The sequence below is a fragment of the Notolepis coatsorum genome (assembly GCF_963971535.1).
Source record: "Notolepis coatsorum genome assembly, chromosome: 7".
NCBI classification, from domain to species: Eukaryota; Metazoa; Chordata; class Actinopteri; order Aulopiformes; family Paralepididae; genus Notolepis; species Notolepis coatsorum.
In genome coordinates, this window is record NC_140171.1 from 129,756,566 (window position 1) to 129,784,499 (window position 27,934).

General features: G+C 42.1%; 1 protein-coding gene across 2 annotated transcripts in view; it reads right to left on the bottom strand.

The window, feature by feature from the left end:
* LOC311232650 (mucolipin-1-like) overlaps positions 1-27,934 on the bottom strand; it is a 101,680-nt gene that overhangs the window by 10,023 nt on the left and 63,723 nt on the right. For both annotated transcript variants that reach the window (XM_084319507.1, XM_084319508.1), the window contains exons 5-13: positions 27,751-27,829; positions 27,203-27,299; positions 24,706-24,805; positions 21,030-21,136; positions 17,432-17,581; positions 13,862-13,963; positions 13,291-13,413; positions 6,579-6,785; positions 5,963-6,093 (exon numbers count right to left, since the gene is read on the bottom strand). In XM_084319507.1, coding sequence (XP_084175633.1) covers positions 5,963-6,093; positions 6,579-6,785; positions 13,291-13,413; positions 13,862-13,963; positions 17,432-17,581; positions 21,030-21,136; positions 24,706-24,805; positions 27,203-27,299; positions 27,751-27,829 — 1,096 coding nt within the window. The remainder of the gene's footprint in view (positions 1-5,962; positions 6,094-6,578; positions 6,786-13,290; positions 13,414-13,861; positions 13,964-17,431; positions 17,582-21,029; positions 21,137-24,705; positions 24,806-27,202; positions 27,300-27,750; positions 27,830-27,934) is intronic.

Here is a 27,934-nt window from a genome sequence, read left to right on the forward strand (position 1 = left end):
TAAGCCCCCCCCTTCTCTCTCACCTGTTTCTCGTGTAAGAACAGATGCCACTCGGAGCGGAAAAAAATTGATAAACAGAAGAAGCGTAATGGGGGGTAGGGGGGGTACAGAGAAATTGCATGAAATCTAGAGGCGGATGCTGCCAAATGTACTAAAATAACAGAACTGTTTTCTGCAGCTTCAACGTTGTCATCCACAGTAGTGCAGCAACAGCCTCAGGTGGCCCACTGCCAGGCTGAGAAGCAGACACAGGCAGTGGAGCAGGCATGTGAGCTTGACAGGGCCAAGGGACAGAGTGAGCAGGAGTGTGTGTGCCATGCCATGATGATTAATTCAATTAATGTTGATAATAATATGAATGATAACATACTCGTAATAACGCTATCATAAAGTGAGACCATCAACTACTGCTGGTGGTCTCTCAGTCAGTCAATGTCAAATAGTGCAGCATAAGCTATTGGCATTGTGTTTGTAGCTAATGCAGTTAACTAGATAACGTTATTTTGTCAGCATCGCGTTGGCTAAGCTCATGTTGCTGTGAGTTCCCTTGATAGAGATGCACGAAAAGGCTGTATAATATACAACACCTGTAGCTCAACTGCAAAAACTGCTTTTTTGATTCGATTAGATTTGTATTTGGAAATTAAAAACGCATCATAAAAACTAATTATCTTGACCAATTTGTATTCCTGAGGATATCACCTAAAATCCTTAATTAAAACACTTATTTCCAAGGTGGTCCTCGATGGAAGACATAAAAACACAGCACATATAGGGGCTGCTACGTGGCGTAGTGGGCAAGGCGCTCGCCACGAAATGCTGGAGACGCTGGGCTTGTCAGTTCGAGCCCAGCGCTCCACATTTGCTTTCAGTTTAGCTGGTCGTCCGTACTAATACACATTGGCCGTATTAGGGGGTGGGAAACTGATGGGTGGGGATCGGGCGTTGTGGACAGCGTCTCCTACAGGTCGGTTGGTGCGCCTGCGCAGTAGAATCAGGAAGTGTCGGGGGCAGCGTGAGCCTCCCACGCGTTACTCCTCGCCACTGAGAGATCGAGCTGCGCAGGTGAAAAAGATGCGACTGCTGTTACCTCAAGTACCGGAGGGGACTTGTGCTATGTATGACTTAGTCCACATTGCAGCTGGCTTGTGGGAGGCAAGAAACAGCGTCCGTGACAGGGGAGGGTTGAATTGGATGATACGAAATTGGGATGGGAGAAATTTTTTTTTTCCCTCAACTGCACAAATGTATGCTTACTTATGTATTAGCCTACAGGGAAAAACACATTCACAACCGGCAGAAACGTTTATTTTCAGGCAAGTATGGTAATAAGGTAACTCCTATGGATTACCGGTACTTACTCTTATAACTTATTACTATCTGTGGTACAGTAGCTCTAGTCTCCACCTACACAAATAGTTTTTGTGCTGGCCTGTCCATTGATCATGCACCTTCATGTGGTAGACACATTAACTGTAGGTCAAACTCCCCAAACAAACAAGCACACCATTGATTTAATTGCCATATAAATTACATACAAAGATCTAACTATTACTCCTCTCTGAACATGAATATAAAACAAAAAGGTGATCTATTAACTGTGTACACCTTATGCAATATTCATCATTGATATTTGAATACTTGAAATCTGTATGAACTGAGTAGTTAGTATCAAATGAAATAAGATGGAACAGCTCCATGCATTAATTGAATAAACAACTATTTGCTCATTACCAGTATGGTATTGTTTAAATTGTACAGCTTTTTGCACATCTTTGTCAGGGAATTCCAACCATTCTGGACCTGAATCTACCAGTTAATTTTAATCATCTCTCTCTCTCTCTCTCTCTCTCTCTCTCTCTCTCTCTCTTATGTCTAGTCAAGCCAGGTTGTGGAGGAGAGAGGGATGAACAGGCTATAGATTACTTTGCCCATCCTGAGCCTGCTATGATGCAGGTGTTTTTACATCACCCAAAACAAGATTCAGCCAAGAGCGAGTGAGTACACTGGTCCACTTGCACTGGTACTAGTCCATGGCACTTACTACCCAGCATTGTAGTGGTTTGGGGGAATAGTACAGTAGGTACACATATTTAAGGGGACCGCAAGGATGGTGTACTGGTGGGTGGTGTCCGACCGATTATGGTGGGCTGGTCTGGGCCAAAAATGCCAGGGCCGATTTTTGGTCCCAGTCCAGCCCTGGCTCCAGCCACAAGCAAAACCAAAAGTGGGCCGAAACACGTCACATGACAGACTGCAGTAGTAAATTTACTCTGTTGTATTTTTAATTATTTACTTTATTACTGATAAACGTGTTCCTGACCTTGACCTATATAGTAGGGGAGCATGTCTATGTTCCCCGGGTCCTATGTTCCCCGATTGATTGATTGATTGATTGATTGAAAATTTTAGACCACCAGCCCTGATTCCAAACTCTAACCTTAACCAACTTCGAAAGAGGGCCTAAGCTTAACCAGTTCAAAACAAGGCGGACATTAATAATTAATAAAATAATAAAAATGTATACAATTTTCAATCAATTAATCAATCAATCAGGGAACATAGGACCCGGGGAACATAGGACCCGGGGAACATAGGGATGATCCCTATAGTAGTAGGTCAGTGACTTTGGCACGTAAACGCTAGCAGGTCAGCCGGAGAAAATCTGGCAAGTCAGAGCTTTTCCCGAGAGCCACGTGAACAGAGGCACTAAACATCTCAGTGCTGGGTGCCTCTGTGCCGTTGAACTCTGCTCCGCTTCCAGGTTGAAACCCGCGCAGTGACTCAGCATAGCCTCTACATTTCCTGTTACATGTATCTTTTACTTCAAAGAATGTGTATTCCTCAGGGCTTTCTGTGGCACATCTACTTTCTGTCTACAGCCTTTAACCCATTTCACTACCACATTACCAAAGGGTTAACCCTTTCACGGCAACAATACATAAGGTTAACCTTTTCACTGCCCTGCGACAAAGGGTTAACCCTTTCACAACCACACTACAGACGGTTAACCTTTCACTACCACACTACAGACGGTTAACCTTTCACTACCACTACAGATGGTTAACCTTCATTATTACATGGCGTTTTCACATTCACCGAAATGCTTGCTTGTGATTGGTCAATAGCGCGCATCAGAGGTCCGTTATCAGACAATAATGACCGCTGTGGAACAATAATGGCCGCTGTGCGCAGCTGTTCGCAATCAAGCCCACTGACATCAGTGCAATCAGACACTGCCGGCTGCCGGGGAAGCTGCCAGCGATGACAGGGCGGAGCAACGAGCGGAGCCAGAACCAGTGTTGCGAGTCGATGTAAAATGAATTAGGTATATTGTTAGTAAGTTAGCCATGTAATAAGCGGGATAATGTATAGCTATACTCGATCATTGTCGCAAAATAATTGACCTTCACTGACGTTTAAAAACACCTCGCCGAGGCGGCTCGGTATTTTAAACTCTGTGTCTGTCAATTATTTTGCGACAATGACCTCTTAGCTATACATTATCCCTTACGTAGTGTGGTAGTGTTATGTACCATGCTTTTGTTAATTGTATGTCCTGTGTAGCAGCCGATTGCTGCTAATTGAGAAGCTGCCTGCCAGGTCTTAAAAGGCCCTCCCCCGCCCCACACAGTCTCTCTTTTCTGCTAGAAGACACGTGGCAGCAGTGTCTTCCCCTTCCACCACAATTGACCCTTTGTTTGTAATAGTTGTAGTAATAAATATATCATTTTTGGTTTACACTTGACCTTTGTTGTCTGTGTCCCTTTATGTTGCTTCCCTTAGAGCCAGGGTCATAACAGGTAGTGTGGTAGTGAAAGGGTTAACACTCTACTGACCACAAAACAGACGTGCCCAAACTCTGATGATACAATTAATCATTTACAAAATGCAAACAAGTAAATAACAGTGTCTTAGGTCTAATGGTAGTGTGTTTGTTCACCTTGTGAGTCAAGTTAGTAAAAATAAATCCCTTCTCTAGTAAAATATTGCATCGAAATACCAAATAGAATATCTAATAATTAGTGCCGTCAGGTGATAATATTTTTTTATCTAATTAATTAATCGAATGAATCGCATTTTAATCGCATAACAATTTTTTTACTACGATCTTGTCAGTCAATCATCTGACTTCTGGATTGCCTTTTTTATTTCTCTTATTTTTCTGGATTATCTCCCACAAACCTGAACGTTATTGCCATAAAACAGAACGCAGTTCGTTTCTCTACCTTTCTGTGAATCTGATGAAAAATGGTGGAGAAATTTACATTATAAAAAAGTGTACAAGGGCGGCTACGTGGTGCAGTCGGCAAGGCGCTCACCACGAATACTGGAGACGCTGGGTTCGCCTGTTCCGAGCCCAGCGCTCCACATTGCTTTCAGTTTAGCTGGTCGTCCGTACTAATACACATTGGCAGTATTAGGGGGTGGGAAACTGATGGGTGGGGATCGGGCGTTGTGGACAGCGACTCCTACAGGTCGGTTGGTGCGCCTGCGCAGTAGAATCAGGAAGCGATGGGGGTGGCGCCCCTCCAAAGCGCAGACCCCTGACGCTGAAAGATCGCGCCGCACAGGTGAAAAGATGCGACTGCTGTTACCTCGAGTATCGGAGGGGACTCGTGCTATGTATGACTTAGTCCACATTGCAGCCGGCTTGTGGGAGGCAAGAAACAGCGTTCGAGACAGGGGAGTGTGAATTGGATGATACGAAATTGGGATGGGAGAAAAATTGAAAATGGGAGAAAAAGTGGATACAAAAAAAAGAAAGTGTACAACAGTAGATTTCATTCACGGTTTGTGAATCACGCCTGGTGATACTAAATCCAGATTGAACTCTGCCATTGGAAAGGGGAGATTTGACCCGATCCATAGATGTGCGACTTGGCCATAATAATAAGGCAATTTATAGGCTTGATATTCTATATAATTTTTTTTATCTACTTTTTCTCCCCATTTTCAATTTTTTCTCCGTTCCCAATTTCGTATTGTCCAATTCTACCCTCCCCTGTCTCGAACGTTTGTTGGCCATGCCTCCCACAAGCCGGCTGCAATGTGGACGAAGCCTTGCATCACGTGTCCCCTCCGGTACTCGAGGAGGCAGCCGTCGCATCTTTTCACCTGCACAGCGCGATCTCTCAGCGGCGGGGGTCTGCGTTTGGAGGGCACGCCGCCCCCGTCGCTTCCTGATTCTACTGCGCAGGCGCACACCAACCAACCTGTAGGAGTCGCTGTCCACAACGTCCGATCCCCACCCACCAGCTTCCCACCCCCTAATACTGCCAATTGTATTAGTATGAACGACCAGCCAAGCTGGTAGCAACGCCGAGAGCTGGGCTCGAACCCAGCATCTCCTGCGTTGGTGGCGAGCCCTGATATTCTATATTCTATAATCATATTTCAGATTGCATGTGTCCGGATGGCAGAATTCAGTACTGTATCTACAAAACCTTCTGTTTAATCATCCCTTTATTCATTTGCTTAGAGGTACATTTTAGCATGGTGTTATTCAGTCAAAGCAATTTTTATAAAAAAAATGTAATTGAATTAATATTCTCATTTGGTTCATTACAATTTACTCAAGCCTAGTAACAGACACAGTATTTCGGACACTGGGAATACATTCCCTGAGATCTATAGATGTCCCTAGAATCAGATACCAAGAACATGCAAATGGACCATTAAAAAAAAATATCTGTAAATGTTTATTCTATATTCTTATGGAATGAATGAGATAAAAAAAAAGAATTTATATATATATTTTTTTTATAACATTTTTGTTAATTTTCATAACGCGATAATTTGCTGTGTAATTAATTAATCTAATTAACGCGATAAACTGCCCTACTAATAATTCAACTGGAACCATTTGGAAAGCCAAAACTAATGTTGTGGAGAGGGCTGAATCTGGCCCTGCATGCCGCTACTTCCAACCCAACTAGTTAGTAAAACATGGATGTCCCACCTGTCACAGCAGCAGAAGAAGGAGCAAGGTGAGCCCTCCAGCCCCCTGTACTTCCCAGAGCCCGGCGCGTCTGTGCACTCTGCTATGAAGGCGTGCAAATCTGTAATGTGGATGGGCTCCTGGATTTGGTGCTGGTGGAGGAAAAGAAACAAATACATTCTCGCTTTTTATTTTTATTTAGACTATTTCCATAATGCGTCACTTCAGGCCAAATTGCTCATTTTAACACGATACATTTACACTTGAAATATATGTGAATTTCCTTGTTGTTTCTATATACAATTATATATTGCAATTATGACCAAAATCATTAGTGCTCAAAGTCAATACTCCCCATCTGCTCATCATATATTATATATATATATTAAGGCTGTCAAATATGTATGTATATATATGTATGTATATATATATATATATATATATATATATATATATATATATATATATATATATATATATATACATACTACATATATATATATTGTCATATCAACAATGACAGTTGACATCTTGGAAGTAATGAAAGACTAATGCAGGTCTCTCTAAAAAATTGTATCAGAGGAGGAAACACAACATTTTAATAAACTAAAAACAAACAAACGGCAGCCCCTGCTACCTTGATGGTCTCGTATGCTCCGGTGATGAGTGCGATGAAGAGTGACAGCACCATGTAGATGAAGAGGGAGATGAACGTGTAGAGGTAGACCTGGCTGAACACCCACACCAGTGTGCTGCTCTCCTGCATCCCAGAGAACGTCACGAACATGTCGTCTCCGTTGATCAGAGAGAACAGGCACTCCGACACCATGGACAGAGAACGGAACTGACGGGGGGTGGGGGGGAGGGAAATGGAGGAGAAATTAATACATACCGGTAACTTATTCTTCTGCCACGTTGCCCTGAACAGGGTTCCCACAGACATTGCAAAATGAAATTAAAGGACTTTCAAGTACTTTCCTAAGCATTCTTTTTCATTTTAAAAGCGCATTTAAAAGGATACAATTAACTTTTAATGCTTTTTTCTTTTATAGAAAAAAAAAATCAGATCCAATATTTATGGCTCAACACATTCTGGGCCATTGGAATTCCCCAGATAGCTATAGCTACGCCAGCTTTCCATTACACACTTTCACTGTGCGTCACGTTGTTTGTAGAGCTAAATCTATATTTTATATTATAGCTATGGATACAATAGCATGGTCATTTGACAGTAAGAACCTTTCGTTCAAAATGCAAAAAATAAATAATTTTTCCATCCATACGTTCCCGTTTTATACCGTGGTGAATATGAGTGTTATTTCGGAATGATTGGGGCTCATTCCTGTGAGGCTATTTATAAGCTGTGACGTGTATTATACCAAATCCATTGGCGTTTTGTCCCTACACACGCTACAATAAAAAAAATCAAATGCATGGGCGCTCCAGCGAAGCGGTCGTCCCGGGTTCGCTTCCCAGACCCGGCGACCATTTGCCACATGTCTTCCCTACCTCTCCTCCCGTTCTCCCTCTATCGGTCCTGCGTGGCCAGAAAAAGCTGAAAATGCTATAAATAAAAGTTAAAAAATTTAAATAATCAAATGCATATGATCGGTATTATGTTTCATCATGAATGCATGAAGGGGGGGGGGTCGTTTCTGATTAATTGTTTGCTAATAACGGCATTCGTTATTACCACAACATATGGTGATCAGGGGGATGGCTATGAAATCCTTGCACGATCAAGCTGAAATTGACGTTAAATTGTCCTTACCTGTGGCCGGTGGGATTCCAAAAATAATATTCCAATTATTTGATTGCCATCTGGTAGATCATATGTCCATTTGGCCCACGACATAACCCACCACAGCTTAATGAATCGGGGGTCCCGAAAACTATTCAATGCGATTGGGTGAAGCCCTAGGTTCAGGTTAGTAGAAAAGAGAGCCCGGAGCGTTTTCAGTGTGGTACCCGGTCTGGAACAGGGGTTACTGCATTCTCGATACAGCGCCACTGGCAGGATCTGGCCGGTACTGCACCTTCGGAGTCCCAATATGCCTTTTCCAGGCAAAATACAGCTCTGTGACATTAACATTTTGAGTGCCAGTGACGAGATGTATCGTTAATTCATGCCGACCGTTGAGTGCCAACGACGAGAGATCTCGTTTTTTTTATTAGCGATTTCCATTCATATTTAATCAATCTAGCCTCACGTTACCACTGCAAACTCTCTCTGAGCTCCATTGGGTAAATACCGCGCCCTATCGTCTCTCCCTGTGGTACTGCACCCCTTTGGATTGGATTGAATGAAACGCATTAAAAAAAAAATCCTGCTTCCACATTTGACTTCTCAGGCATGTAACTGGAGCCGATCAGATTCATTGTGGACCATCAGAAAAGCGTGGAATCAGTGTTTCGACCACCCAGCGTTGGATCAATAAACGCGATCGATATTTGGAATGGCGATCAGGAATTGGAATAATCTTTTTAGAGAACATCTGATCTGAGGTAAGGAATCTATTTTACCAGTCTTAGGATAATCAGCTTTTTTCACAGAGATATCAATGTGGGCCCTATGTGTGTGTGTGCGTGCTGATCAGGAAATGGATAATCGATTTTTCAGCCCGCTTCTATAGCGTGCATAAGTACACATATACTATCGATAATCTAGCGTTTATTTGAAAACGATTCATAAATAGGCCGAAAAATGACGTTTTTTGTGTATTCCAGTATATTCCAGTAAAGCGCGATTATCACAGAATATTTATATTTTCCTGAAACTTTCAAAAAACGAGTTTTTCAAAATGGTATAAAACGGAAATGAACCGATTAAAAAACAATCCGTTTCGACAATGTTGAATGCAAACAAGTCATTGATAAGCGACGGCCATATTATACACATAATTTAAGATATAGTTTATGCGTTCGCAAATATGAGAGCTCTATCATTGAAGTTGCCGTTGGCACGCAACGGGGTTCCGGGGCACCTGGACTTTTTTTGTTAAAAAATCTAGCACTTTAAGCACTTCAAGGACCTTGCGCGAACCCTGCCTGAACCTATGGGGTTGCTTTCACTTGTAGTAGAGTCTTTGAGAAGATCACTGACTGCACTCACAATAAATTGATAAGGCTAAGGTGCCAGAAAACCGAAGAGTAGTATTAGGAAAGAAGGTTCTCCACACTAGCTTTTCGTGTTGCTTTCTCTTGTGCCCGTTTGTGTCCACAATAATTGATTAAAGCCAATTCAGATTTAAAATGTTGTATATATTGGGTGTATGCATGTTCTGAAAGAGTCTGAACAGTAGATGGACATGTGGACTGTTCAGTGTTCATACCCCTGTCCTCATCATTCGGAGCAGAACCACCAGACACAGGAAGAGCTTCTCCCCTCAGACTGTTTGCTCCCTGAACCAGCCAACAACTGAAATGCTGCGATTGACGACACTGCACCTATTATTACAAACCATTAACCATTTCACTACCACACTACATAAGGTTAACCTTCCACTACAGTGTGGCAGTGAAAGGGTTAACATTCTGTAGTGTGGTAGTGAAAGGGTTAACCATTTGGTAGTGTGGTAGTGAAAGGGTTAACAGATCCTGTTTTTCTTCTTTGCTGTGTATATATTTGACCACATCTGCCCAGTTGTACAGCCCTGGCCTATTCAAATCAAATCAAATCAAATTTATTTATAGGGCCCGACAACACACGTTAATGTCCCCATGGGCCGTACAGGTCTTCTTTAAACAAGTCAAGAAGACAACATAACAATAAGTCAAGAACAGAACAAGAACACCATAAGGTCCAAATTTTTTTTAGATGAATGCAAATAAATGAAAGAATGCAAGCACTCCCAGACATACCCCACGCGAAGGTAAGGAAAAACTCACTAAAACCTAACAATAGGGAAAAAAGCTCCACAGGCAGTGTGGAGGAGAGAAACCTTAGAAGGGCCATTCAAGGGGGGATCTCCCTTCTTAGATGTTGGTGATAGTAGTGTTGCAGACGGACAGTTGGTAAGCATGCACTCATGTGTGTGGTGAAACACAGATGAGTGCATGCAATAGCAACTGTAAATTTTGAAAAATTAAAGATAGAGCTAATAGCGATAGCAACTGAACATTTTGAAAGATTAAAGATAGAGTTGATAGCGGATCTATTTGAGGCACAGGGGCGGCGCAAAGAGGGTCACGTCCTCCCCGTCTTAGTCACGGGACATTCAACACTCCGGTCGTTGCTCAGGGACAGCCGGAGACAGGGAGATAGGGGGTGGCGCAGAGAGGGTCGCGAACTCCCCGACATCATCGCGGGACATCCGGCACTCCGGTCACCACTACGAGACCTCCGGAGACAGGGGGGCACGCAGAGGGGGTCGCAATCTCCCGGCCTTCGTCACGGGACGTCCAACACTCCGGTCCTATTTAAATTTTGTTTTACTTATAATTGTACTATATTCTATTGTGCTATATTTATAATAATATATATATATCATAATATATATTATATTGTGCTTAACTTAGTTCATATTTAATTAAATTTTAGATTCAAGAGGTTTATTCATCACATACATACACAATACATATAGTGAAATGAAGGTGGCCATGGCCACTTCGATTGTGCAAAATATACAAATAATAATAGGATAGATAATAAAATATACATGATAAAAGTAGTAAGATCAAATACAATACAATGCTAAGCTTACGAATTAAAAAGGTAATGAGTCCTATGTACACTACTATACAATATACAGTTATACTATATGTCACTATGCTATACTAACTATACAAAAACATCAGTTATGTTTTCTTAAAGGGGAACTATCTTATAAATGGCCTTTTTGAGTGTTTAGCATTGTTTCCTAGCTATGTGAACTTATATTAATATGATCTATGTCTCAAAATTCTCATATTGGCGCATTCTTCCAATTCTCCTCTCACAATATTCACCCTCACTGAACTGAGTCATTTGAAAATGTGCGCGATATGTGATGTCAGAAAGACACCGCTGCATGTTAATGTTCAGGCGACGACGACGCTCCGCAGTGGTTTAGGAGCCCAGGCTCAAAACAGCTCGAGATCTTGAGGTAGAAAAATGCTGTTTTTGAGGACTTGATTAGAAATACAAAACAATGAATAAAAGAAATATATATATATTACAGAGGTGTTCCATAGACTCACAGGAATTGTGTAAAAGTGCCCAAATAGTGAAAGAAATAGTAAAATAGTTCCCCTTTAAAAAATTTTTTAAGTGACCTTTTTTCTTTCCTTTTTTAAAGTGACATTTTCTTATGTGTTTAAATTGACCTGTGGTGTGTTTGTGTGTGAGAGTGCAGAATGCGTGGTGAGTGTGTGTTCTTTACTCCACCTCTTTATTGTATTATCCGTCAGTTAAAGGGGAACTATTTTACTATTTCTTTCACTGTTTGGGCACTTTTACACAATTCCTGTGAGTCTATGGAACACCTCTGTAAGTTTTTTTTTCAAAAAAAATGCATTGTTTTGTATTTCTAATAAAGTACTCAAAAACAGCATTTTTCTACCTCAAGATCTTAAGCCGTTTTGAGGCTGGGCTCCAACCACTGTGTGGCCTGGTGCCAACTGCCACATCAACTGCCACATTATTATGCAGCTGAGAAATCTCTGACATCACAGATATGCACATTTTCAGATGACTCAGTTCAGTGAGGGTGAATATTGTGAGAGGAGAATTGGAAGAATGTGCCAAAATATGAGAATTAGAGACATAGATCCTATTAATATAAGTCCACATAGCTAGGAAACAATGCTAAACACTGAAAAAGGCCATTTATAAGATAGTTCCCCTTTAATGTCTGTCTGCTAATATCGCACCGATAACGACCAAAGCAAATTCTTTGCATGTGAAAACTACTTGGCAATAAAGACCTTTCTGATTCCGAAATCAAAAGCTTATACCAAAAAGGCATGTAAAATAGCTACCACAAAATGGACACAAGGGGGCAGTGTGGCATCATGTGAAAGCAAATGATTTTAGAGAACACCTAACTAAAGGGTGCTGGTAGTTCCTTGTAGTGGTAAGTCTTTTAGAGAACACCTAACTAAAGGGTGCTGGTAGTTCCTCGTAGTGGTAAGTCTTTTAGAGAACACCTAACTAAAGGGTGCTGGTAGTTCCTCGTAGTGGTAAGTCTTTTAGAGAACACCTAACTAAAGGGTGCTGGTAGTTCCTTGTAGTAAGTAAGTAAGTAAGTAAGTATTTATAAAGCACCTTTCATACATGTCATGTAGTGCTAAGTCTTTTAGAGAACACCTAACTAAAGGGTGCTGGTAGTTCCTCGTAGTGGTAAGTCTTTTAGAGAACACCTAACTAAAGGGTGCTGGTAGTTCCTCGTAGTGCTAAGTCTTTTAGAGAACATCTAACTAAAGGGTGCTGGTAGTTCCTCGTAGTGGTAAGTCTTTTAGAGAACACCTAACTAAAGGGTGCTGGTAGTTCCTCGTAGTGGTAAGTCTTTTAGAGAACACCTAACTAAAGGGTGCTGGTAGTTCCTCGTAGTGCTAAGTCTTTTAGAGAACACCTAACTAAAGGGTGCTGGTAGTTCCTCGTAGTGCTAAGTCTTTTAGAGAACACCTAACTAAAGGGTGCTGGTAGTTCCTCGTAGTGGTAAGTCTTTTAGAGAACACCTAACTAAAGGGTGCTGGTAGTTCCTCGTAGTGCTAAGTCTTTTAGAGAACACCTAACTAAAGGGTGCTGGTAGTTCCTCGTAGTGGTAAGTCTTTTAGAGAACACCTAACTAAAGGGTGCTGGTAGTTCCTCGTAGTGGTAAGTCTTTTAGAGAACACCTAACTAAAGGGTGCTGGTAGTTCCTCGTAGTGCTAAGTCTTTTAGAGAACACCTAACTAAAGGGTGCTGGTAGTTCCTCGTAGTGCTAAGTCTTTTAGAGAACACCTAACTAAAGGGTGCTGGTAGTTCCTCGTAGTGGCAAGTCTTTTAGATTTAGAGAACACCTAACTAAAGGGTGCTGGTAGTTCCTCGTAGTGGTAAGTCTTTTAGAGAACACCTAACTAAAGGGTGCTGGTAGTTCCTCGTAGTGCTAAGTCTTTTAGAGAACACCTAACTAAAGGGTGCTGGTAGTTCCTCGTAGTGCTAAGTCTTTTAGAGAACACCTAACTAAAGGGTGCTGGTAGTTCCTCGTAGTGGCAAGTCTTTAGGGCCTCAAGTCACCAAAACACATAGTTGGCATAATAAAATCAGCTGGAATGAACATTTTGGACTGTTCATACAGTACCAGTCAAACGTTTGGACACTCATTGAACTGAATGAGAAGGTGCATCCAAACCTTTGATATATATATATAAATGTGCAATGATTCTACCTTGACGTGGTATGGTCCCAGGACGATCCAGCCGCAGAAGCAGTAGCCCAGGTAAATGACGGCCACGCAGCAGCAGAAACGGATCACGTTGGGGAAAGCTGCTCGCAGAGTGACGATCAAGATCTTTTGAGGAGGAAAGAGATAAGATAAGATATTAAGATATTCCTTTATTGATCCCCTTGGGGAAATTCAGGCATCATAGCAGCATGGGGGAGGGGGGAGGGGAGGTACAGGTAGTAGAAGACATGGTACAGGTCACAGAATTATAGTGCAGTGGAGAAGTAAAAATTAAAATAGAATAAAAAGGCAGTGTAAACAATATAATTAACTCTGGACATGCGCATAATGGGCAACAAGGTGCGAGATGAGTGTGCCCTCTCAGTTATATTTGCCCTACAATAAATAGTTACAATATATAATCTAAATCTAAACTAATATAATAATCTAAAAAAAACGAAATGCTAAATATATGAAATATATATATAATACAAACAAGACATGGGACAGGGCAGGATACTGTTTCTGTGCTGCGAACGAGTGAGCGAGCGACACACGCAAATGCAGCACTTACGTTGTACTTCTGGAAGAAGGTGAGGTAGCGAATGACTCCAACCCAAACCAGCAGGGTAGAGGTCCCCAGAAGGATGCCGCATAAATCATAGGAAGACATATTCTAGGGGATAACAGAGATATTCACTTTATACTACCCAACAGAATCAGCATTCTAATGATCATAGGCCACTGTGGCTCAAAAGCAAGGCAAGTTAGTTGTGATTCTTATACACTTGCTACCATAGACTAGAATGTCACATTTTGCAACAGATAAAATACATATAGATCAGATAAAAATATTCGATTTAAAAATCAATTGAAAATACAATTTCAAAATTAAAGTCATTACAAGAGAAAGCTGTAGTAGCAGATATTGTCCACTAGAGGGGGTGATGGTGAGGAGGAACACACTCTTATGCAGAGCCTCTACACCTGTAGGTCACAGCCTGTTAACCCTTTCACTGCCACACGACAGAAGGTTAACCCTTTACTATCACACAACCGACGGCTGTCGTGTGGCAGTGAAAGGGTTAACCTTCTGTGTATTGTCGCAGTGAAACGGTTAACCGTTGTGGTAGTGCGGCAGTGAAAGGGTTAAGACACCTCTGCCCAAGAAGAGCCAAAATGTATTTATTTATTACCCAGGGACAATGCACATCAATCAACACTTTCAGTTTCCACATCAATGTAAATGTGCCAGAGTTAGCTAAAGACCACTGCACTTGCGTGTTACATTGAGCTCATGGAGGAGAGAGCGGGGGGGGGGAGAAAAGGAATGAATGTGTATGAGAGCCTCGACATTAACACTTTGATGGCCAGCAGGGGGCGCACGATTTAGCGCTTGAGTGTAGTCAATGGGAGGGCGAGCACATTTGCGAACGCATAAACTATATCTTAAATTATGGCTATGTGTCTAATACGCCCGTCGCTTATCAATGACTTGTTTGCAGTCAACATTGTCGAAACAGATTTTTAATTTATAATTTTTTTTTAAATCGATACATTTCCGTTTTATACCATTTTGAAAAACGTTCGTTTTTGGAAACTTCCAGAAAAAAGGTGATTCTGCAGGAATCGCGCTTAGTGGAATATACAAAACACGTTGTAATTTTTCGGCCTATTTATGAATCGTTTTCAAATAAACGCTAGATTATCTATAGTATATGTGTACTTATGCACGCTAGAGAAGCGGGCTGAAAAATCTATTATCTTATTTCCTGATCAGCACACACACACACGCACATATGGGACACGCTGAGATATAGGTGAAAAAAACTCTGATTATCCCAAGACTGGTCAAATAGATTCCTTACCTCAGATCAGATGTTCTCCAAAAAGATTATTCCAATTCCTGATCGCCATTCCAAATATCGATCGTGTTTATTGATCCAACGCTGGGTACTGGAAACACATATTCCACGCTGTTCTGCGGCTCGGCAATGAATGAGATCGTCTCCGGTTACATGTCTGACAAGTAAAATGTGGATGCCGGACTCTTTTTTTCCCATCCATTTCATTCAGTCCAATCCAATGGGTGCAATACCAATCCGGAGAGACGATAGGGGCGGTATTTTCCCTGTTCGAGCTCAGATAGATCCCCAATGGTAACGTGAGGCTAGATTGATGAAAAATGAATGGAAATCGAGGGGCGGCTAAGTGGCGCAGTGGGCAAGGCGCTCGCCACTAATGCAGGAGATGCTGGGTTCGAGCCCAGCTCTCGGCGTTGCTTCCGGCTTGGCTGGTCGTTCATACTAATACAATTGGCAGTATTAGGGGGTGGGAAAGCAGGTGGGTGGGGATCGGACGTTGTGGACAGCGACTCCTACAGGTCGGTTGGTGCGCCTGTACAGCAGAATCAGGAAGCAACGGGGGTAGTGTGAGCCTCCCGCACGTTACTCCTCGCCGCTGAGAGATCGCGCTGTACAGGTGAAAAGATGCGACAGCTGCCTCCTCGTGTACCGGAGGGGACACGTGATGCAAGGCTTGGTTCACATTGCAGCCGACCAGTGGGAGGCATGGTCTAACAACGTTTGAGACAGGGGAGGGTAGAATTGGATAATACGAAATTGGGATGGGAGAAAAATTTAAAAAATAGATAAAAGAAAAATGAATGGAAATCGATAATAAAAAAAATAACGATTAAATAACGAGATTTCTCGTTCTTGGCACTCAACGCATGGCATGAACTAACGAGATTTCTCGTGGCTGGCACTCAAAGTGTTAAGTGGTCGAGCTATAGTCGCTTTTTTCGCACCTACTCCCGAACTTGATAGACCTAGACTCCGTGGGCAATCTGCGCATGCGTAGTTCGGGAGTAGGTGTGAAAAAAAGCGACTATAGCTCGGCCGAGAAAGTGCAGATCGATTTGGGATTGGTCACGCCGTGTTCAGGAGACTCAGGCGTATACAAATCTATTGGATCATGTGTCCAGCACCCCCACAGCCGTAGCTACAACCACTTAATGTCGAGGCTCTCATCCACATTCATTCATTTTCTCCCCCCGCTCTCTCTCTCCCATGATTTCAGAATCCTGGAAGTGTTGCGGTGGTCTATAGTCCCTGCTTAACAACATGCATGTCTTTTGTGCCAAATCAGGACATCCACGACCAAATTAGTTTGAAAGAAAATGTGGCTATAAACTTTGAATTGGGTGTATACATCCCAGTATCACTAATAACCCTAAATTACCGTAAGTTATGTAGTTATCAAAACATTTATAATCTTACACATTTTTGGTTCTTATTTATAAGAGAGACAAAAGAAATATGAGGATCAATAATATTATAATATAATATAATGTATTCAATATGTTAAGGGAAAATATTACAAGTATAGGTAGCACCAGTTAGTTTACTTATTCTTTGGGCAGAGATGTTTGACAGTGGAACATCATCATCATCAAACCTTTATTTAATCAGAAACTAAAAACCCATCAAGACCGAGGTCTCTTTTTCAAGGGTGATCTGGCCAAGAAGGCAAGCACAAATGATGACAAAACATACATAACAAGACACAATACACATACAGTAGACTACCATACAAATGATATTTTAAATGAAAAATCTAATTCAGTTTAAAAAAATACAAGCACAATAAAACAATAGCAATCAACCAACATTTTTAATTCAACATTAAAGCAGGAGCAGCAGGTGGAAAGGATTTCCGATATTTTTTGTTTAAAACAATACAAGGAGATAGGAGAGAACAATTTGAGACATGTCTGGAGGTCATTCCAGGCCCAAGGCCCAAAATAAAATAGGCTTCTTTTACACGCCTCAGTCCGCACAGGCGGTATTTTATTTTGGGCCTTGGGCCTGGAATGACCTCCAGACATGTCTCAAATTGGCCTCTCCTATCATTGTATTGTTTTAAACAAAAAATATCGGAAATCCTTTCCACCTGCTGCTCCTGCTTTAATGTTGAATAAAAAATGTTGGTTGATTGCTATTGTTTTATTGTGCTTGTATTTTTTTAAACTGAATTAGATTTTTCATTTAAAATATCATTTGTATCATTTTGAATTAATTCAAGCAATTCAAAACACAAGTGGAACTTTCTGTGGAGGAGTGTGGAGGAGGAAACACTGTACCTTTGACTCAATGCCAATCTTGATGATGCTGCCAATGATTGTGAGGACATCACTGATGATCAGCAGGATATACCAGCCGTTGATAAACTCCAGCCGGTCACCCCAGCACACCTTGCGAGCCAGGTTGTCCTTAAAGAACTGCACAAATTCCTGAAAGACAGTGAGCCAGAAACACAATGTCATGAAATTATTCTTTGTCTTATGTCTATTTGCTAACAAAAGGCAAGTAGTTGTGGTGGAACCAGAGGGGTTAATCATGCATGCATGTGGTCAAATCTTCATGGTTGATAAAAATGTATTGTTTATTGTTAAAGCATTGTCAATCAAATACAATTTCAGGTTCAGGAGTTTGGTAAAGGACTTGATTCTCTGGCCAGTAGAGTCCCTGTTGTTTTTTGAAAAATGGGGCTTTTGAGGTAATGAAATCACTGCGCCCAGTCAGCAGTGGTTTGACAAAAAAATATTCAGAGTATATATCTGCTTAGAAAACGAAAAAGTGAATTGTATTTATTTTATTTCTCCACATGGTAAATACACAGGTCACAACATGTTTACAGGACAGTTTTGGAGTTGTATTTGGAGTGTATTTCATGACTGTTGGGAACTAGGCTACACTGGCACACCTAGTTCGTGTGATTTTTCCCCGTAGCCTCTGTTTGCAAAGACGCTCTCTGATTGGCTAGCCCGCATACAGCGAAGACGAAAAGACCCTCTCTGATTGGTTTAGCTCCGAAGGGTCTCTTCCGCCTTGTACATATATATTCTCTGCTTCGAAGTGGTTATGCTTTGGCCCTCTTTCGAAGTGGGTTATGCTAGGGATGCACCGATATGAAAATTTGCGGCCGATACCGATACCAATTGTTCAACTAACACAATCGGCCGATACCGATATATTTGCAAAAAAAAGAAAAAAATTATAATAATAATGTCAATATATCTTTTTTTTATTTTATTTTTTTATGTATATTTGTATGTCTCTAAATGTTTTGATGAATTGAAAATGGAGGACCCTTATGTAAAAAAGCCGAAAGTCTTTTTCTGGTCTTCATCCTCTAGTCTTAGCACTGTTGTTGTATTGAGCTGTACTGTATTGTACCCATTCTGCAATCTGTTAATAAAGTTTTCAATCAATCAGACAAATGTATAGAAAAGCTTTTATTATAACCATATAACAAAAAATTATATTATTGTTCATGAAAATGTGTTAGCCCTATGCTTGACTATTATTTTAGGCATGGCAACAAATAAAATAATAATAAAATGAATAAATAAAATATTAAATAAATAAATAGGCTACAACACGACTCTTTTTGTGTTACAAATTGTGCTCACCGATATGAACATAGGCCTCTTTACTTACTTAAAAAAGTTAACATCAAGAAATATGTTTATGGTATTCCATCATGCCATGTGTGTTTTTTATATATTTTATAATGCTCATAATTATTGCTGAAGTCTGAGTCATACAATACCCACTGGCTTTCATCTTCAACAGACTAACTTGACTAAAAACACAAAAAAGCGTATGGGTTTTAAGAGTTTAAAATACAGCACTCACTGTATCTCTCCATGTTCTCCAGTAATATCTCCATAATCTGAGTTTGCAATGCATGTGTCGTGTGTCAGGTACAACAGAACAATTTTGATTGACAGTCGATTCTGCCAATTACGTCACACCGCTAGCCCCCACCTCCTGCTTTTTTTTTTTTTTTTTTTTTTTTTAAACTTTGGCCATTTCCCTGGCTCTTTTATACGTTTATCGCATTTATACTTGGTCAAGTTCGACCGACAGAAGCAGGCTGAAAGGGTTCAGATGGGGGGGAAGACACTCTGGGAAAGGCACGGCTGCAGTCCGGGATTCGAACTCGCTCAGCCCCAGATCCGCGCGAGCGCGGTTGTCCACGGCGCTGAAATAGCACTCGCGGTACGTGGTGAGCTACTGGAGCTCCCCTCCTCCTGCTGTTCTTACCACCAATCGGCAAGCGCTTATTCGTTTTTTACTTCCGGGAAGTCCGCCATTGATTTTCACCAGAGATCAACAACAAAGCGAATAAGGCGCTCGCCATCAACGCTGGAGACGCTGGGTTCGAATCCAGCTCTCGGCGTTGCTATCAGCTTGGCTGGTCGTTCATACTAACACAATTGGCAGTGTTAGGGGTGGGAAAGCTGATGGGTGGGTCCTGGGCGTTGTGGACAGCGACCCCTACAGTTCTGTCGGGGCGCCTGCACAGCGAGGGTAGGATCTGGAGGGAGGTAGTGTGACCTTCCACACGTTACACTCTCCCAGTGAGAGTCTGTGCTGCCAGGCTGGCTGCCGGCTGGCTGCACATGCGTCGGAGGAAAGCATGTGACAGTCTCTGGCCTCCCGGACCAACAGTAGGGGGGAGTGCGCAACAACCAGGAAGGGGGTTGGGAATTGGCATAACGACTAACAGTGGGATGGCAGAAAAATCGGAAAAAAGGAGGGGGGAAAAAGCTAATAATAAAAAAGCTAATAACGTTAGCACCCCGCGGCCCACGAGTAGATTACCAGCGCTCCGCAGGAGTACTAATTGAGGCATAATGATTTTACTGCAACTAATGTTATAATAAAAGCTTTTCTATACATTTGTCTGATTGAAAACTTTATTAACAGATTGCAGAATGGGTACAATTCAGTACGGGCTCTCTAAGCAAAGGAAGAAAGTGAGAGATATGAATGATTAATGCTTGCTATGGTCGGGTAAACAATATGCTGATGTTATTGAACGTGTAACTATATAACGTTAATGCCACAAAACGAATGCCTTTGTTAATCATAAGTAACTTTGATGCAGTAGCGTGTGTATGTGGGGGCGGCGTTGTGCAGGTCTGCAGGTCTTGACTGAAACTTTTTTCAAAGTTTGATCGTGTGGACCAGATTGACGCAACACAAATTTACGGATATTTATCGGCCACTGCCATCGGCAAATCTTAGCTTATCAACAAGGCACTTATCGGCCTATACCGATACCTGACCGATATAATGGTGCACCCCTAGGTTATGCTTAGAGTTAGGGTTAACCCTAACTCTAAGCATAACCCACTTTGAAAGAGGGCCAAAGCATAACCACTTCGAAGCAGAGAATATATATGTACAAGGCGGACATTTCTATCCCAGAGCCCTTCGGAGCTAAACCAATCAGAGAGGATCTTCGCAAACAGAGGCTACGGAAAAAAATCACGCACCTACTTCCAGTAAATGACGCTAAGCTAGGCTAACGGTGCGGCTGTTCCCTAAGCCTAATGCATGCACAGAGAAGAAAAGGGTATGTATCTGCTTGTCCAACTCCAGGGTAGATGCCAAATAAGCTAATTTCCCCAAAGGTTGGCGTGTTCCTTTAAGCTTTCTTGGAAAGGGTGGCAGGTGTGAACACAGGCCCCAGAGGAAAACATCCACATAGTAAATTTTACCGCTATATACATTTCAACCCAATATTCCTCTTTTTCACTAAATATAATCTTTACATTGTGTATTTGGTCTGATCTCGCTCAATTTCTCCTCCTCCCATCATATCCTGTCATGTCAAGGTGCCATCGCTCCTCTCCCTCTCATCACGCCCCGTCATCATTTCCTTACCAGTTGCAGTATAATGCCTCGGAATATGGAGCGTCCGCACAGCAGCAGCGACAGCGTGCACACTACGGCCACCGCCACGTCAAACGCCAGGCGAGTGTAGTTCTCCGCTAAGGAGCGAGGAGGAAAACACAAGAAGAATTGTTGGCAAAAACTAAAATCGTCAACAAGCTTTGTATGGATTCTGAAGTACATTTATCAAGTCTTTCATATAAGTAACAGTTGGAAACGATTCAATAAACCAGTATTACTTCTTTTATTTTCCACCGAAAGTGTGGAACACTCTACCCAAAGAAATTAGAGAGATGGATGAAAACACATCTTTTTAACTTGGCTTTTAACTGTATTTAGTATATTTCTTTTGTTTGAATCATTTTATTTAACTCTTATTTTTTCTACTTATTTTATTGCTTGTGATATGCAGTTTTGTCTTTTTTGTGTGTTGTCAAAGCACTCTGGGCTGCTTTCTATTGCATGAAGGGTGCACTGCTACTATAATTAACATGCTCTGGTTTCTAGTGCCATATTTGTTTATCATTTTGGAAATAAATTCTATTTGAATAAATGATATTTTTGAAAGCCAACCTCACCTTTTAATTGCCAAATAATAACATACACTCTTACCAGGGGTCAAAACAATGCCATTTACTCCTTTTTATATAGAAATAAAATTTATATTAACTCACACAATTATTTTCCGGTTTGGCTCAAACTTGGTGGATATGTAAGACAAGCCATGTCACATGCTTTCGGTGCATGGTTGACTTTTCAAATCGATCAAACATTTTAATTGATATTCACCTAAATACTCAAGACTGAAGGGTGGATTTACAGATGAATGTATACTTAATATTCACCTAAATACTCGTGATTGGAGGGTGGATTTATAAGTGAATGTATACTTGATATTAATCTAAATACTTGTGATTGGGGGGTGGATTTACAGGTGAATGTATATTTGATATTCACTTAAATACTCGTGATTGGAGGGTGCCTCTCTCCCTCTCTCTTTCTACGTTCAATGATTAAAGTAGCCAAACGTTACACTATAAAAACTAATTGGATAGTTGATGATAATAAAACATTTTATTAGCTGAAATATTCTAAAATCATTAAGTCTGCATGTGTGTGTGGTGTGTGTGTGTGTGCTGCGCGTGCGTCCTATCTCTGGTCTTTGGAAAAACCAGATGAGGTCAGAGGAGATTGATAGTATTTACTGAGGATAGCCAGATAATGGTTTTTTGATCCACTTTTTCTCCTTATTTTCTATTTTTCTCCCATCCCAATTTCGTAATTCCAATTCTTCCCTCCCCTGTCTTGAACGTTGCTAGACTATGCCTCCCACTGGTCGGCTGTAGTGAGGATAGAAGCCTTGCATCACGTGTCCCCTCCGGTACACGAGGAGGCAGCCTGTCGCATCTTTTTACCAGACAGCTCGAATTCTGTGGCGAGGAGTAACGATACTTCCTGTTTCTGCTGTACAGGTGTCACCCAACCGACCTGTAGGAGTCGCTGTCCACAACGTCCAATCCCCACCCACCAGCTTTCCCACCCTCTAAGGCCCCGTCCACACGAACGCTGGGTTTAATGTAACCGTGATTGTATGTGCGCAGTTGCACTGTTCGGCCACACACAACCGGGGATTTGCTACACTGCAACCGCGGTCTTTTGAAACCGGTGGCCAGGGTGGAGTTGTGCGGTTTTGCAGTTGCGTGTGGGCATAGCAACCGAGGTTATTCCCAGTGTTTACAGCAGAGCTGTCGCAATTATTCCCCATGTTCACGGCAGACCGCGGGGTAGAGAGATTAGAGCAGAGCCAACTACACCAGTGTTTACAGCAGAGCTGTCCCAAGTAGCGTTATATGAAAATGATTGTAACAAACTTTTGTTCAAAACGTATAGTCTGTGTTGAAGAGTGTTGTGATCGACTGATGTCTGTTGACGCTCAGAGTAAACATGTAGCTGCAGCTAAACTAAACTCATGTGTTGTCAAGTTATTGTTATAACTTATAAGGAACCCAGTCCAGACTGCATCCCCTTAACAATTGTTTGTATTGAGCCGTATTGTATTGTACCCATTCTGCAATCTGTTAAATAACGTTTACATCCATTTCATATCGGTAACGTTACTTCTTCTTCTTCAGTTAATTAATGGCAGATCGCGACCCAACAGGAAGTTTAGTGAGCGTTCAGTCTTTTCTGATTGGTTGAAATGGCCTTCATGTCTGAACAACATCGCCGCCTACTGCTTTGGCATTGTATTACATTGTACTAAATGTATCGGTTGCTGGGTTCCAGCTCTGCCCGTGAGTACGCAGTTATACACGGTTGTCCACCTGTGTTCACCGTGTGGACGGAGTTTTATTTTTTCAAACTTCGGTCATATTAAATCCAAACTCTCGTGTGGACAGGGCCTAACACTACCAATTGTGTTAGTATGACGGCCGGCCAAGCCAGCAGCAACGGAGAGAGCTGGGCTCGATACCAGCATCTCCTGCGTTAGTGGCGAGCGCCTTGCCCACTGCGCCACCCGATAATGTTGATATTTAAACTTAAAATAATAATACATAATGAATGTAATGTATACATGATCATGCAACATAAGAAAAAATGGTTTGGGAGAGGGAGGGGTTTTAGTTTATGGTGTAGGGGTGGACGGTATAAACGGTATGGATTTTGACTATACCGTCATACCTTGTAACCGGTCGACTAGAGACTAGAGTACTATTGTACTGAGTTTTTCTCCACTTGCTCATGGACCTTGCCATATAGTTTGGGCATTTCAATTTGGCTAAAGAGGCTGAGAGGAGACTTGCTTTAGCGCAGCAACGGGCTAACGTTAGCCGCTAAGCTAACGTTCTAACGTGACTCCGCAGCACCAGTTTTACCCCTTCAGAAGCATTTATATAGACATATTAAGAAAAATTAATATAACGTGAATACCGCTATCGTCTATGCTTAAAATTATACCGTGATATAAATTTTAGACCATACCGTCCGGTGTGATATCAATGTTGAAATTGAGAAGTTTAGACTTTAGTTTAGTTTTACAACAGTAATACAATTTTTGTTATAATGAAAGTACAGAAAAAAAGATGCTGTCCAGTCAAGAGTTTTTAATCCCGGCGGCTGGGTGGCGCAGCGGACATTGCGCTCGTCACAAACGCAAGAGACACCGGGTTCGACTCCGGCTGTCGGCGTTGCCTCCGGCTTGGGCCAGTCGTCATACTAACTCAATTGGCGGGTGGAAGTCGATGGGTGGTAATCTGGACGTTGTGGACAGCGACTCCTACAGGTCGGTTGGGGACGTATGCACAGCAGAGACAGGAAATGGCGGGGGTAGTGTGAGCCATTGGCCACGTTACACCTCGCCAATGAGAGTCCGCGCTGGCAGGTGAAAAGATGTTGACAGGCTGCCTCCTCGTGTATTGGAGGGGACACGTGATGCAAGGCTTCTATCCTCCCTACAACCGGCCAGTGGGGGGCATATGCGAGGAACGTTCAAGACAGGGGAGGGGAGAATTGGCACAACGGAATTGGGATGGGAGAAAAATAGAAAAAGGAGAAAAAGTAGATAACATTTTTTTTAATCCCGCTGTCATGGCCAAATCTCTTGGTCAGTCCGTCTATCCATCCCTCCCTCCCTCCCTCCAGCCCGCCCTCCCTCCCTCCGTCTCACCATGTCCAGAAACACTTGGGTCTCTACATTCCTTTATAGAAGCCTGGTTGACCAGGCTGATCTTCACCTTGCCGCTGTGAGCCTTGTTGTCCAGGACTATCTGGAGGAGAAATCAGGCCAACAGATAATGACATTATGTACTATAAAGTACAATAAAAGGTGATACAAAAACTGCACATGGCCTGTGATTCCATTGTTTGGGGAAATATTGTCACAGAGTCCCAATTTGGAATAATAGCTGCCCGATTATTCCACAGCAGCTAGCATAGACTTGTGGTGTTCCAACAACCTAGCCTGCTCACGGTGTTCTGAACAGTGCACATTTTATGATGAATGATGAATAAAATAATTGCTTTCAGATTGTTTTTTCCATTTTTATATTAGGTGTGGAGTTGAATTTCCCCCATCTCCATGAAAACTTGGCATGAGACGTCCACGCCATCTCTTAACACTATCAGTGCCGGCCTTGTTTACCTATTTACCCCGTTGAATGCCATCATCCACTTCAATGTTAGCGTTAAAAATGCATAATAAATTTTTTTTATTATGGCTATGTGTCTAATCTGCCCGTCGCTTATCAATGACTTGTTTGCAGTCAACATTGTCGAAACGTATTTTTTTTTTTAATCGGTTCATATCCTTTTTATAGCATTTAGAAAAGCTATCGTTCTCTCGAAAATCTTCAGAAAAGATTCCCCCATTTATTGGAATATTCTCGAATACACTAGACACGTTGTCATTTGTCGGCCTATTTATGAATCGTTTTCAAATAAACGCTAGATTATCGATAGCATATGTGTACTTATGCACGCTATAGAGGCGGGCTGAAAAATCTATTATCCATTTCCTCATCACACACACACACACGGCACATGCTGATATCTCAGTGAATACAACTCCGATTACCCCAAGACTGGTAACATAGACTCCTTACCTTAGATCAGATGTTCTCCAAAAAGATTATTCCAATTCCTGATCGCCATTCCAAATATCGATCACGCTTATTGATTGAGTATTGGCTACTGTGAATATATATTCCAGGCTGATTCCCGTCCCGCGATGACTTCCATGTTGAGCAGACAGCTTGCCAGCACAAGGAACCAACTGGCTCTGCCTCTACATATCTACAGATCTAAGCGACTGACCTGCAGTTACACAGGAATAGACGATAGGGGGCGCTTTTTTCCATTGTGAGTGCCCGGAGGAGCTGCTGTACCAACGGGAGACTCGGTTGGTAGAATATGAAATCAGATCGCTAATAAACAAATAAAACGATATTTGTCGTCGTGGGCACTCAGTGGGGGGCCTAATAAAACGAGATATGTCGTCCGTGGCACTGAAAGTGTTAAGCCATCTGTTCAATTCACGATTGATTTGGTTATATGTTATTACGACCAAGTACATATGGACACTAAATAACACTGCTAATTGAATTAGTATTTTAAATAATGATTGAAAATAGATGTGCATAATTTTTTTTTATTATCTTCTTTTCCCCCTTCATTTTTTCCGATTTCTTTTCTTCTCCCATCCCACTGTTAGTCGTTATGCCAATTCCCAACCCCCTTCCTGGTTGTTGCGCACCCCCCCCCTACTGTTGGTCCGAGAGGCCGGAGACTGTCACATGCTTTCCTCCGACGCATGTGCAGCCAGCCGGCAGCCAACCTGGCAGCGCAGGAGAGTGGGAGAGTGTAACGTGTGGAAGGTCGCACTACCTCTCTCCAGATCCTACCCTCGCTGTGCAGGCGCCCCGACCGAACTGTAGGGGTCGCTGTCCACAACGCCCAGGACCCACCCAAGGCTTCCCTCCCCCTAACTCAGCCAAACGAGTTAGTATAGCGATCAGCCCAAGCCAAGGCAATGCTGACTCTCCGGGAGTCGAGACCGCAGCCTCTTGCATTGGTGACGAGCACAATCTCGGCTACGCCACCTGACCGCCGGTGCATTCATTTTTAACGGTGTGTAAAACTGCTGCAGTTGTGCTGTTGGTCGCTGTTCAGAACATTGTGACTTGGATGGTCTTCCAAAAAAATAGGGAGGTGGAATGTTTTTCTCCATTATTTATTGGTCCATTTCACATCAATCAAAGTTTTCTAGTGCCTAGGAAGGCCAATTAGCAACCACAAACATAAACCTCAACCATCAGCTCAAATGACTGCCACTAAGAACCTCCTTCTCAGACGTTTCTGAGTCAATTAGCTCCTCAAGTTGTGTTCTGGGCCGAAGTACCATAACATAACAATGAAGCTCATATGCAGCATAATAAGTGTGCTCTGTGTGCCTACAGGTTTATAATGCCGCCATTATAAAATAAAATATTAAATAGAATGCGAGAATGACAAAAAGATACCAACGAGGTTATATACAGACAAATGAGAGGGAAGAATGTAAGGTAACATCTGTGGATAACCTGAAGGGGTAATAAAATAACAATAACATTATGTTTCATGATGATGCTGTGTGTGTGCGCGTGCGTGTGCGCGTGTTTAGCTCTCACCGTTATATAGAAGGTATAACAGTCAGGGATCTCATTGTTGATGATGGTCTGAATATTGATGGCTTTCAGTTGAAACTGTATAGTCACATTTATAAGCCTAGCAAAAAGAAAGTTAAGAGACTTTAAGAGAGAGAGAGAGAGAGAGAGACAACATAGGTACAACACACCATTCTTCCGTGTTTCCATGGCAGACCAAACAGAGAATTTACATTCCTAAATAATGTGAGTCAGTATGTGTAGTAGTGTTGAAATGCTATGTTGTAGGCCAGTCACAGTAAATTCCATCACTTTCAAATCAGTCAGAGCGAGGCGACATGAACTGTTAAGATACTCTGATCTTGGATGATAAGACGTGACAAAGGATTAAGAAGTATGTTGAGAGGCTGTGAACTCGTTTGTTTGCGTTTGTGTGTGTGTGCTTGCATGTTCTGTGTGTGTGCGCTCGCGTGTGTGTGTATGCAGAAGAGATAAGCCCGGAGTCATTTGTTGCAGAGATCATCTCCAAAACAGAGAGCAAACAAAGGTGGGCTGGAGCCAGGTGAGCTTACTTGTGGAACTTGAGGGTGAAGTTCTTATAGCTGCTCATGAAAACTGGGGGGTCAGACATAGGGGTCACTCCTACACAGTCTGGAGACGGGAGAGAGGGACAGAGACAAGAGGATGTTATGACAGTGACTGGTATAAAGTAACTATAAACTTCAAAATTTGCATCGTCATTGTGACAAGAAGCCA